The sequence below is a fragment of the Asterias amurensis genome, chromosome 21 (assembly GCF_032118995.1).
Source record: "Asterias amurensis chromosome 21, ASM3211899v1".
Taxonomy (NCBI): domain Eukaryota; kingdom Metazoa; phylum Echinodermata; class Asteroidea; order Forcipulatida; family Asteriidae; genus Asterias; species Asterias amurensis.
Window position 1 is genome coordinate 11,360,366 of NC_092668.1, and position 14,050 is coordinate 11,374,415.

At 37.3% G+C, this 14,050-nt stretch overlaps 1 protein-coding gene across 1 annotated transcript in view; it reads left to right on the forward strand.

The window, feature by feature from the left end:
• LOC139952893 (bone morphogenetic protein receptor type-1B-like) overlaps positions 1 to 14,050 on the forward strand; it is a 63,049-nt gene that overhangs the window by 33,229 nt on the left and 15,770 nt on the right. The window contains exon 2 of the mRNA XM_071952180.1: positions 3,285 to 3,432. Within this exon, the coding sequence (XP_071808281.1) occupies positions 3,285 to 3,432 (148 nt within the window). The remainder of the gene's footprint in view (positions 1 to 3,284; positions 3,433 to 14,050) is intronic.

Sequence of the window (14,050 nt, forward strand, 5' to 3'; positions counted from 1 at the left end):
ACAGATTTTCAATTTGGCTAGTTGTTGTTATTGGAAGAGGATCGTGCGAGTACTCTTTGAAAGACGATCGCGTTCTAGAAAGGTTGATTCCCCGACTGCCGCTAAATTTCGGCCCGGGCAAAATTAGAACAGGTTATTGACTTTAAAGAGGCAGGGTTCTGTTTTGTAAACACATCTTTAGTTAAATGAATCGCATGTACTTGTATGTGTCTATTGTGAACCATGGTGCATGCAATCATCGGCTTGTGATTGATTTTCAACATCCAGTAATTTCTGGTGGTTTCCACCCACTCCCAAAACTAAGCATTTCTTCTTATTCTTATTCATCCTTTTATTGTCACTTGTTGTACTTTCGGCTGTGTAAATAAATAATTTAAATAATCAAATAAATTTAAATAAACAAAGTTCATAAATAAATAGATTAGTAAATGTGTTTATAAGTAAATAAAACCAGGAAAAATGCCACAAACCATAGTTAAGTTAATGATTTTTAATCAAAAGTCCTTTCTCGTCATGGCCCAGTTCTTTCAAAGAAAGGTTACCTCTCATTTACAAACCTCCCTCCCCTTTCTTTTCATTTTAGTTTTCCAAAGGCCCAAATTGAACTGTCTCTCTACATTTGGCACTGAATCACTCAGACCACAACCGAGGCTGAATGCTAACACAGTACTTCGTTGTTTAACACCACACAGGGCCTGTCGCAACGCGAGATGTTATTGAGCGTACACGACCCGGCAACACTCTGACAGCTTGTCAAGAGTAATATATCAGTAAAAGCTCTTTCCCCGTTTCAGGAGAAGAAGGAACAAAATAAAATAAAAAGTTTGGAAATGGAATTGAGAACAAGAAAAGAAAAGAAAATACAGGGGAAAAAACTCGCTTGGATCTCTTGGGCGATGGGTGTACTTTTCTTAAGATCCATTCCTTTGATGTGAACAATAACACAATTTCCTGTATAGTGCTTCTTTGTAGTAGAGGGCCTAAAACCATTTCCCCTGAAGGAGTTGGAACGACTGAATGGTCTAGAGAAGTTGAAATTTACAGTTCGTGTGGAGGGTTTTGTTCCGCTGTGGTATTTACACATGTAGTTTAGCTTGTCTGAAAACAAGTTTATGTACACATAAAAGCGGAGGTGTGTTTGTATTTCAATACAAAGTGGTGTTTAGTCGTAGTACTTTGTAATCGTAGTAGGAATATTGGTTGTTGAAGGGAAGTAGCTACCATTTATGCCATTTTTTAAACGCAGTGGACACTATTGGTAATTACTTAAAATGTTTTTTAGCATAAAAACTTACTTAGTAATGAGTAATGGAGAGAGGTTGATAGTATAAAACATTGTGAGAAATGGCTCCCTCTGAAGTAATGTAGTTTTCGATAAAGAAGTAATTATTTCCACGAATTTGATATCGAGACCTCAGATTTAGAACTTGAGGTCTCGAAATCAAGCATAGAAAGCACACAACTTCGTGTGACAAGGGTGTTTTTCCTTCATTATTATCTCGCAACTTCGATGACCGATTGAGCTGAAACTTTCACAGGTTTGTTATCTTATGCATACGCTGAGATACAGCAAGTGAGAAGACTGGTCTTTGACAATTACCAATAGTGTCCACTGTCTTTAAAGCAATATTATGTATACATGTATGACTGCTACTTTTGCCTGTACTTAAGGTAAGGAACCAGACTTGTTTCCCTTTTAGCCTTGACTTGGTTTCATGTTATTGAAAGGGAGTAAAGCACAATTGAAAAACCGGCGTGGAATTAAACAGTGACCACAGAAGCCATGTCCTCTCTTGCCCTGGTCTTTGCCTTTGTGCCTCTTCAGAAGTTTTCTCGTAGACTTTAAGATTTTGCAATGGAATCGCATTTGCATAATTAAATTGGCCTCGCCCTCTAAAAGATGAAACTCCAGGCTTGGAAAATGGAATAGACATGATAAATTTATGACAAAAGTTAATGAGTAGCCCTAGGGTATTAACCACAAAATTATTCAAGTTACATACCAACTTGTCATGTGGTTGGGTTGTCCAGCCAGATTTAATTTGACTTGAATTGACCATGATTTGACAAACCAGACAAAGGTTACATTGGTACCATCATGGGCAAATTCCTTGCAGTTTGGAAGACTGAGCTTTCCTGCTAGGTACAGTATTATGCACTAGCACTTACCGGGGAAGATCAGGGGTGTTGGGGCAGGGCGTACCAGGTTCAGTCATAATGTTTCAGACAACTCATCATTTTGATGCCTTAAAATCTTACTGCAAAGCTGTGACTATTCCATCCCTGCCACTGTTTTGTACAAGTTGTTTGTGTAATGTTACAGACAGTTGGATCACTTGTCACATTGTCAGCCCTTGATGATTCACGTCAAACCATCCCTTCAAGGGATCTTGAATATAAAACGTGGCCATTCCTATGTTTATTCGCCCTCCATGCGAAAGGCAAAACTGTAGTATTTTCAAGGCAGCGTTTCCGCTCGTCCAGGCCAGTAAACTGAGATCATTTCTCTACTGGCGCTGATTCCTGATAGATACAATGATCTCCATGGGAGGTTATGACATCAGAAAGCTGTTGTTTTTACAGTCTTTGTGCAGATCAGGTTTTGTTTATCTACCCTCAAGTCAGAAGGCATTTGTCGCACCACTACTCTCTTTTACCCTCAGACAGGAACCTGTTTTGGATTGGATGAATGAGTGGTCTGGTGCATGGATTGTTTTTGTTTTTTCTCTAATTAAATTGTGATCAGATTATCCGATGATACTATCGTCAGCTAAAGATTATTATCTTTTCGCTTGAATAATGAAGGTTTTTTTATGACAGATTTTGAGTACCTTTACTTGAATGTTCTAGTGTTTAGTGGAATGTAGACCTGTTAGGTATTATGCAGGATTGGTTGAGCTGACAAAATAGTTGCAGACATTGTAAATGTTTTCTACATGAGATAAACAAAATGTGAAAATTTGTGCTTTAAATCCCTTGTGTGAGTTTGGAGAAAGTTGTGAAAACTCATGCATTTCGTTTTTGGCAAGACCCCAATGCGCTGTGCAGGCATGAAACTAATTTGAAGAACGTAAACTGAAGGTTTTTTTTAAAACCTACACATTATTACATTAAAAAATGCATGATAAAAAAATCACAAGATTAAGTGAAACAACTGGCAGGAGAAATGTTTGAAATTCACATGCAAAGCAGGTTTTAAGTGAACTCTTGAACAGATCCATAGTATTCGCATTCTAATTTATCTAATTTCTTTATGTTTCTCGTATTTTTTAAAATTTTTACAGTACTAGCAGACGAAGGATTGAGGTGTTACTGCAGTGAACACTGCCCAGAAGACTCGCCAAACAACACATGTGTACTCAGACCGGGAGGTTGGTGTTTCTCACAGATCCAAGCCGGTGAAGACGGGGTCTTTCACGATGAAGCCATTTCGTAAGTACTCAAGAAGGGATGCGATGGTCATGTTTCTTCTTTTTTCTTCTCTGATTGGTCTGTTTCTTTTGTGAAAAGCCACTAATGGTAAAGGGCTAAATGGATTGGTAATTACTCAAAATAATTATTAGCATAAAACCTTTCTTGGTGACAAGTAATGGGGAGAGGTTGATGGTATAAAACATTGTGCGAAACAGCTCCCTCTGTAGTGCCATAGTTTTCGAGAAAGAAGTTATTTTCCATGAATTTGATTTTGAGACCTCAGATTTAGAACTTGAGGTCTGAAAATCAACCATCTAAACGCACATAACTTCGTGTGACAAGGGTGTTTTTTTCTTTCATTATCTTGCAAGTTCGATGACCGATTGAGCTCAAATTTTCACAGGTTTGTTATTTTATGCATATGTTGAGATACACCAAGTGAGAAGGCTAGTCTTTGACAATTACAATAGTGTCCACTGCCTTTAAAACAGACTAGGATGGAAGAAAACTACAAAGGGAGTTCAAAGGAGATGCAACTTACCTAGCAGGCTTGATACTTCACAGGGGCAACAAGGACGATTGCCTTTGTGCCCCCCTGGTGTCTTCGTTCCCCCTGGTGCCTTCGTGCCCTTGAAATGCTCCAGAAGAAATATGCAATTTCCTCATCTGCTCCTCTTTACCAAGGAGCAAATATCTTGGTACCCTTGCCCTTTATAAAATGAAGCATACAGGTCTGACCTAGATTTGCGTAAGGTAGGAATTGATATTCCTCTTAAGTTAAGATTGTAGGATGGAGGGAAACATGTACAATGCAAGGAGTTCCAAAGAGATGCAGTATGTGGATTAGCTGAAGGTAGGAATTGAAATTCCTCTTAAATCGGTCTAGATTGAATGTAGGATGGAGGGAAACATTCACTAGGCAAGTACATGTATTCCCGAAAAAAAAACGCAGTCTGTGGATTGGAATGGCTCTTTGTACTACATCTCACCAAAGCAAGATTGTATGGGTGAATAGAAGCAGACAGCCTTGTTTTGCCTTGTTAAAGGCAGTGGACACTATTGGTAATTGTCAAAGACTAGCCTTCGCAGTTGGTGTATCTCAACATATGCATAAAATAACAAACCTGTGAAAATTTGAGCTCAATTGGTCATCGAAGTTGCGAGATAATAATGAAAGGAAAATAAACCTTGTCACACTAAGTTGTGTGCGTTTAGATGGTTGATTTCAAGACCTAAAGTTCTAACTCTGAGGTCTTGAAATCAAAAATCGTGGAAAATGACTTCTTTCTTAAAAACTATGGCATTTCAGTGGGAGCCGTTTCACAATGTTTTATACCATCAACCTCTCCCCATTACTCGTCACCAAGAAAAGCTTAATGCCAATAATTATTTTGGCTAATTACCAATAGTGTCCACTGCCTTTAAAGGGGACATGTCTTAGAGGTAAGGTACACTTTTGGTAATTCCTCAAAACAAATATTAACGAAAAAAACTGACTTGCTAACGAGCATTAGAGAGCTGTTGCTAAGATAAAACACTGTGAGAAACGGCTCCCTCTAAAGTGGCAAAGATTTTGAAAAAAAAGATTAAATTCTCACTAAAATAATAAAAGACTTCTAGCCAGAAGTCTTTTATTTCTATCTGAAAGCACACATATTCGTCCAGCGAGGGTGTTTTTTTCTCTTACTTATCATTTTCTCGCAACTTTGATGACCATTTTAGCTCAAGTTTTCAAAGTCTTGTTATTTTATGCTTATGTTGGGATACACCAAGTGAGAAGACTGGTCTTTGATAATTACCAAACGTGTCTCTTCCCTCTAAAGCTTGTTCAGCTGTGGGTTTTGTTTAACTCTTGGAATTTCTATTAAAATTATGACAACATTAGTCAAAATCCCCATGTGACCAGTGCAGAATCTTAACTTAACTTAAATGCATTTATAAAGCGCTTTAACACTGTTTCAAAGCGCTGTACAGCCAAGAAAAACATTAAAATGCAGGATTAAAAAACATGAGCAAAAATAGCGATATGGATTGTTAAAAATACACAACAGTTAAAAAAGTAGCAAAAGTTTAGTAAAAACATTGCATTACAAACAGTCATATTACACGGAATAAAATACAAAAAGATGAGCGTCAGGCGGACCCAGAATAAATCAACCCCATTTCTGATAAAAAGGAGACAGAAAGGCCCTTAAAGTAAAAGGTCACTGTGCAGTGAATGGTACATAGTTTCTTATTATAGACAAGGTCAGTATTGTAAAGAAACGTTACATGGTCTATTATTTCCCCATCAACAATTTATTAAGAGCCAAAGTATTCTTACCAACATGCCAGACGCTGGACCATATTGCCTTTATTACTAACATCTGCCAGGTAAATATTTGTGGTTAAAAAAGTATCACCACTCACAGCTTTCCCTAAATAGTTTATATCCATAATTGCTTCTGGAACTGTATATAAAGAGGATATTTAAAATTATATTAGTATTTTTAAATTTTTATGCGGGTAGACTAGGCTAATGAAGAATAAATTAAATTGATCCTATCATATGGCCCTTTTCATAGTGTTTTGTTTTCTTGACACTCTATTAATAGCAATAAAAGCTTACTCGTGTGCAGTACAATTACAGCTTTTGATGGTATAAAGCATTTGGAGAAACATTTCACTTCCGGAGTAATGCGGTCAATTTAAAAAAGATGTTAGGTTTTTTTTTCTCCCAACAAACTTCAAAGTGAGATTTGTTTCTGTCGAAAATGTTTCTCAGATTGTGTGTTCCAATTGTGGTTAATTTTTTATGCGTGGTTATTTCACACCGAATTGTTGACAAATTCTTTGACACCCTTTTTAATGTTTATTTCCTTTATCAAATTAAAAGGACAATAAAATAAGAATGATTGACAGCTCGTTAAATTATTCATCGGTTCTGTTCCCTTCTAAATCCTTTGATTTTCCCATAAACTGCATTTTTTTGATGGTCAAAAATACATAACCTTGGACACCAGCCTTCTGTCATTTCTAGACTAACGGTCTATGCATATATTATTTGTTGTTTTTTATTTTTTGCTCGTACTTATATTACACCGAACAAATTCAGACAATGCTGCTTTGCAGACAACACAGGCCTGAAGTATTTCAATATTTAAATATTGTACTCCAAAGGGAGCCGTTTCTCACAATGTTTTATGCTATCAACAGCTCTCCATTGCTCATTCTTTAGAAAGTTTTTATGCTAATAATTATTTTGAGTAATTACCAAAAGTGTCCAGTGCCTTTAATGTTGCAAGTATCTTGTTCTTCAGATAAGGAAACCATCCATTTATATTAAATATGAGGACTAAAAGTACATTGTACAATTACAGAATTTTTCATAAAAATTCTGCCAGTCATGTTTGAAGCTCATCTACATGTTGGTTTCACACAAACAGAATTGTGATCACCAATCCAGCTGGCCCTAAATGATCAAAAATTTGTAGCATTTGCGACAGCAAATCACATAAGTAGGCTAGCAGAATAAATTGAGTTTGCAGATATATTGTTAGTGACCCCCATGCATAAACAATCAAGAACACGGGCTCGGCTCACTCCAGCATCTGTGGTGGTAGCTTTACACCGACATGTTGACAACAAATCCAAACCAATGCCAGAAATTCTCATCTCATCTGGTAACAAATTATTTAAACATTCGCCTTGCGACAAGGAGGTTTGGGGAGATTTTCAATTTATTTATACAACAGGGAAGGCGCTTATACCGGTGGTGCGTTGCATATGGTGTCTAAACAACTGAAAGACTTGTGTGGTAAACATGCCATGCATTACTGAAGGAAGATTAAAGAGGTTGAACTGGGTTTCCATTGTAATTGAGATACAGTTGCGGTCAATGTTTCGAATGTCCATGATTTGAAGAAGAAAACAATTTTTTTTTAATGTAATTTGTTCTGTTCGGAGTTTTAACAAAGAAAATTGTGTCCATCAATTTATTTTTCTTCTGTTGCTTCTGATAGCATTACATAGTGTCATGTGATTTCAGACTTGTTTAAAATGGCTGGGACACCAAGGCAATTTCCCATTTAGTTAAGGGCACCTCTATAAGGAAATTTTATATTGGTTTTGGGGGTTGAACAAAGAATTGACTAGAGTGGGATTCGAACCAACGACCTCCGGATTAACGTGGGACAATTAAAGGTGCACCAAGGCAATGACCTGGGGCATTTCGATGCCTCTGTGAATTACCAGGCCTGTTATTTACTTAAACCCTCTTTTTATGTTTTTTTGTTTTGTTGAATTGTTGTTTCCTTCCCCCCCCCCAACCCAGTCTCTGATTGGTTCTTGGCAATGACTGATAGACCCAACCCTGATATGTTATTTTGGTCTTCGGTTAAGTGGTACCCCTTTTGTGTTTAAAGTACCATGGGGGTGATGCACTGTCACAACATTTTACGGTACACAGCCATTTACAATGAACATTTATCTCATTCATTCATTTCACTGCTTTTGTTTACAGTGTTCGAGCCCTAGGGCCATACTCTGTTTACATTCAATGTGCTGAATGGTAGATCAAATTTGTGCAGCTGCCATTTCAGGAACATTTGATTAGAAAAAGCAGAAACTTAGTAAATACAAGCGATTAACTGTATTTGACACAAGGGAAAGATTTTGAGAGTAGCTCAGGATAATTCTGCTGATTTGTAAATTCAAATGTGACAGGAGTCACCCTTATTTTTTAAAGGCAAGGTATATCTGAGGTTTTTGGAACCATTTGATTTTTAAAGGCAGTGGACACTATTGGTAATTACTCAAAATTATTATCAGCATAAAACCTCACTTGGTAATGAGTAATGGGGAGAGGTTGATAGTGTAAAACATTGTGAGAAGGGGGTCCCTCTGAAGTGACGTAGTTTTTGAGAAAGTAATTTTCCACGAATTTGATTTTAAGACTTCCAGTTTAGAATTTGTGGTCTCGAAATCAAGCATCTGAAAGCACACAACTTCGTGTGACAAGGGTGTTCTTTTCTTTCATAGTTATCTCGAAACTGCAACGACCAATCGAGCTCAAATTTTCACAGGTTTGTTATTTTATGCATGTTGAGATACACAAGTGAAAAGTCTGGTCTTTAACAATTACCAATAGTGTCCAGTGTCTTTAAAAGGCAAAGTATACTTTTGATTTTTGGAACCATTTAATTTTTGTGCGCCCCGTTGATTTGAAAAATAAAAAAAAACATTTGAAACTGACGAAGGATTCATGCATGAATCGTTTCCCAGATGCCTGAGGGTTGGTGTCCTTTTGTGAATGCAGCAGCCCGAGATGCGCAGTTGGTACCCGCTGTCACCTCACGAAACGTGGATGGATTCTACGCTCTTGTGAAAATAATGTGACATTTTCGTAGATGTTTTCTCAGCAAGCAGACGCTGTATTCAGATAAACTTTCACACGTGACTATCATTGCACTTTTCTCTGATAATTTTGGCAATAAATCAACATTACCTTCACAAAAACCAGTCTATGACCGCACCGTTTTCTACAAGACTTGTAAACTGGAGAAGAAGAAAATAAGAAACAAAAAGAATAGATGGATTCTACGTTTTTTTTAATACATAACCGTGACATTTTTGTTGATGTTTTTTCAGCAAGCAGACGCTTTATTCACATTGTATTTTCACTAATTGTGACTTTTATTGTATCTTTTTTTGCTAACATTCCCAATGAATTAACATTACATTGACAACAAACCCAATCCATAACCCTACCTGTAATATTATCTACAAAACTTTCAAAAACTGAGATGAAAAAAAGAAGAAGAAAAAAAAAATAGAAAAGCTGATCCAATTTTTATTTTTTGTTCTCATGAGGCAGTATGAGCAATAATATGAAGCCCAAAACAGCTGTTTGGCCGTGTTTAGCCAATAGTGATGAAGTATCCATCCTATGCTGTTCCTGACGTGTACGTCAACAGTCATACCATCATAAGTTGTTGTTGTCAAAGCTCCTAGGCTGATGATGTTGTCACCGTTCAGGGATAGCATTCTCCTACACCTTACCTTGGAACGCTCCATCCGCTGTATTTTTAGCTATGGACTTGTCACCCAAACTGTCCCCTAAAGAAACGGATGTACATGTAATTCAGTCGATACAAAAAAAATCACCTTGAATTTTTTTTTCTCTTCCTTTTTTTTGCATACCTGATGAGCTGCCAATTAAACAAGAAAGTAATCAATAAACAATCATATCAAATCACTGATTAACTACAATGGATAGTGACCAAGACCCGATTGCATGGCGCCGGTTACCATAAAGAAAAAAGAAAAATCGATGATAATATTATGCTCTCTAAAAATTCCATGCGTATTTCATGGATTACTTTTTTTTAAGGATTTGCTACTGACGTAAGCAAGAACGAACACTAAGTGATTTTTAAAACAAGAATTGTTGGTAGATTCAAATTGTTAAATGTTGAATGTGGATCAATCTTATTCAATAGCTGAAAATCAAACAAATGAAAACTTTCAATGTGTTTTTGACGATACAAAATGAGATAAATATTGCACAGGAAATAGCAACAACAAAAAAATTAATTGTTACAATTATCTTGAGAGGAGGAAAATAATTTCACTGCCATTTTACAATGATATTTACATTAATGTTTAATTTAAAAATGGTTTTGAAAAAGGCCACAGACCAGAGACCTCTTTGGTCAAAGGATCTTCCTGCTTTTTTAAAGGATCCCCAGGTTCTTGAAAAACCTGTCAAGATCCATATTTGTGAGATGCCGTGTTTGGAAGACTCACAGAAATGACAAGGAAAGGGAGGGCAGTAAGGGGAAGGGTGGGCACCTACAAAAAAAAAACCGGAGAGATTAAAAAAACACCACAATAGGAAATGTGGGGCATAAAAATTCACTGGTTATTTAGGATAGAGTGAGGAAACACATGTACTAACATCCAATACATGTTTTAAACTCTGGATGTGGTCTCAAAATAAGTTTTCCTGGGTCTCTAAAATAATTTTGTAGCATTTAAAGTGTACATAAAAATGAGGTTTATGGTAGTTCATGTACCATGTGTAAATCTCTTCACATAGTTTACCACCGCGATTCCTCACCTTATTAAACAAAAGTTTCAAATCCTACTTAATATGTATGCAAATTTTATCATAAAAACCCTGTACACGACTGAGCGCAAGTTTGTGTCTCATTCTCTATTCAACCCATTCTCTGTTTGACCCAATGCAAATGAACTTAATATACTTTCTTAATTACCTGGGAAGGAACCTACTCAGATAATGTACCCAAAACAAGAGACTGATTCTTGCTGGCCATTTATATTTTTAGTGGTTTGACATATTTTGGTGGGGGCCTAGCCAGCGTCTGCCTGTCGCTAATCCCAGCTAAATCAGCCATCTCTCAGCACCTCTTACTTTATGATCCACACATCACTTGACGGCACCCTCCATATGTTGGGTGATGACCTCAGTTTACTTCCCGAGAGAGAGGGTAAAACTGAAAAATGTTTTCACTTTTCAGACTGGGGGGGGGGGGGGAAGGGAGTACTTTATTTGTAAGTTTTTTGAGGTTGGTGGTAACTACTTTTCTTTCAGTTTGAGAGTTGAAGGGAAATTGGACTGATTGAACTCTGTTGTGTTGAATGTACAATCCTTCTTTGTTGAAGTAGGGGGTAGATGGGTTGTTTTTAGTAATGGTCATTCTTAATCTTAGGTTGTTGATTCTCCCTGATTCTGCAGAGAGTTCAGTCGATTCTCCCTGATTCTGCAGAGAGTTCCCTGAAAACAAACCAATCTTTCCATGTTCTGATGAACCTTAACATGGAATATCGTCACAACTATAGTTGCCAATTTGAGTGTTTCATTTTGAATGCCCAACTACCCATGTTTGATAGTGAATTAGATAGGGACAGTCGTGGTTTGTTCCTCTCAAGTTTCTCTCAGTCTCAGCTTATGTGGTTCTAGCAACACTTGAGAACAACCTTGTTGCACAAATTTGTGTGCTATCAGATGCATAACAAAAAAGGTGTCAGGCCTGAAGTCTTTTAATATTTGAGTGAGAAATTACCTCTTTCTCAACAATATGAACTTCAGAGTGAGCTATTCTCAGAACAATTTATACTATCAACAGCTCTCCATTGCTCTTAAAATACCAAGTTTTTATGCTAACAATTATTTGGAGTAATTACCAAAAGTGTCCAGTGCCTTTAAGAACTATTTTTTAATAAAGCAGTCACCTTGGGATGGCTCCAGTGTTATAGAAACCCCTCTTTGACCAGTGTAATTCAATCAATCACATTGGCACCCCCCCCCCCCCCCCATTGAGGTCAAGAGTCGACCTTGAAGGTGACCTTACACGGGGCCCCCACTCTCAGACCATAGCTTCCTCTCTGGAGTCAACTCCTTGTTTCTTATCTTATGTAAACACAGGTAAGTTTCCAAATGGGGGTATGCGAGAAAGGTGCTGGGCTTCACAGATTGTCCAACCTTATAATACCTGTTAATTAATTATGATTCATGGAGGTTGCAGATGAACTATGACTTGGAAAATTATGAAAAAAGGGTCAGCAGAATGAAGTTCATGTTAATGTTTCATGTAAAATTAGTTAGAAAGTTGTTAAGAAAAGGTTATGTAGGGGTATAGGGTTTGTCCTTAAGTTTTGTAGGGACTAGCCAGCATGTAGTTTCAATAGTTGTAATTTTTTTGTCAGTACTCCATATTTCAAAAGAAATAGGGGTGCTTTTCAATACTGAAATACAGCAGGAGCACTTGGAAAGAGTCGGGCCTAACACTTCACGGAGGCAGTGAAGGCGATTGGCTCTGTGCACCCTGGTCATTGCGTTTGTGCCCTTGAAATGCTCCAGTAGAAATTTACTTTTTTTTCTCGTCATAGGGTGCCCTTTACCAAGGAGAAATTGCCTTGATGCTCTTGCCCTTTCAAAAACGAAGCATACAGGCCTGAAGAATTCTGAAGGGTATGTTGTTTTACCTAGCTTTTGGCCAGCAGACCACTGTTAAGGGAGAACTATGTTTTTGGTGGGAAGATGTATATAAAGAAATTCTTCACCAAATTTGTGCAGGAGTCAGTTTATGTTGATTGATGTAAGGGGATCAACCTCTTGACCAGAAACAAGTATATGGGGGTTGAGGTTGAGGTCAACCAAGGTCATGACCTGTTGTAGAGTGGCCTGTTTGTAGTGACAGGTTGGTTTTGAGGGTAAGTTTGGAGTTGTAGGAGCTTATCTGTATACATTTCAGACTTGCAAATTTATCATTTGACCACCTGATTTCCCTTCATTTTGATCTTTAAAAAATAACATTGAAGGTAGAGTCATAGATTGGTTTTTGTCAATGTAATGCTGGTTTGTAGGCAAATAAAATTCCCATGTGAAAGTTTTCAGTTGAGTACAGTGTATACTTGCTGAGAAAACAATCACAGTATTTTCACATGGACAATGAATCTATCCATTTTAGTGAGGTGACAGCGGAAACCAACTGCATCTCTGAACGCAGTATACACAATGCATGCACCAACCCTTAGAAATCTACATTATTTCTCAGGTCCGAATATGTTTTGGGTAATTAAGTGTATCCGAACCATTCCACTTCAAGGGGAATCCCTTTTCAAAAAAGTTTTATACTATCAACAGCTGCAGTGTTTCTCATGTTTTTATGGTCATTCATTTTTGGAGTGCATGTACATCCCAGTGTATTAACCATACCTCTAAATCTTTGCACTGTTTGAAATTGAAAGAAGAAAAAAGTGTCGGGAGTGTAAGGCAGTCTCCTCAATTTTTTTTTTCCAGTTGCAAAATTACAAGTCTGATGTTTTTCAAAAGCACCTAAGGGTTTCCGATGGAGTAGATCTGAGTAGTTATCGAGGCTATCTTCTCAAATCTGTAATGGACCAGGACTAATATACCACACTGTTAGACCGAGTGAAAAACATCCTTTCTAGATCTTTTGAACGAGGCCTTTAGCATTTCCTGACCCACATTTTCTCGGAACAAATTAGATAATAACCTCTTATGGTTGCGGGGAAAAAAAGTGGGGGGAAAATGATCTTCTTAATGAAATTTAACACTTTTCTCTCGTAGCTGAGCTGTTAAGTTTAGTAAGACAGATTTCATGTTGTTAACACCCTCAAGAGAGACAAAGCAATCTTGTTCGAGGTTTCGTTTCAAGAATCAAAGAAAGATAAGGGTTAAATTGATACTTTGATTTGAAGATATCAGACGAGATTGAGTTATAAGAAGTTTCTGGATCACCTGGTTTCTGAGGCCTTATTCTAAACCACATCTCGGGTTTGGGAGCAGTGCATTTTGTATGATGTTTTTAACATCAAACAGAGCCTGAAGATGGAAACCGTTTCACGTTTCCTGGCACTGAAGACTGGAGCCCAAGCCGAGATTTAGAAAAAAGCCCTAAAGAAACCAGGTGATCCAGAAACTTTTTAAAACTTCAATGTGTATTTCACTGGTAAGCAGAGAATTTATGCTTTTAAGCTTGCGTACTACAAATTACTAGGCATGCTTTGCTTATACAACTTGGGTGGGGGGAGGGTATGTATTGGTACTTTCATTTTGTATCCTCTATGAGTCCATTTCTGTATTGCCTTACAGTGAACGACTTCCCTT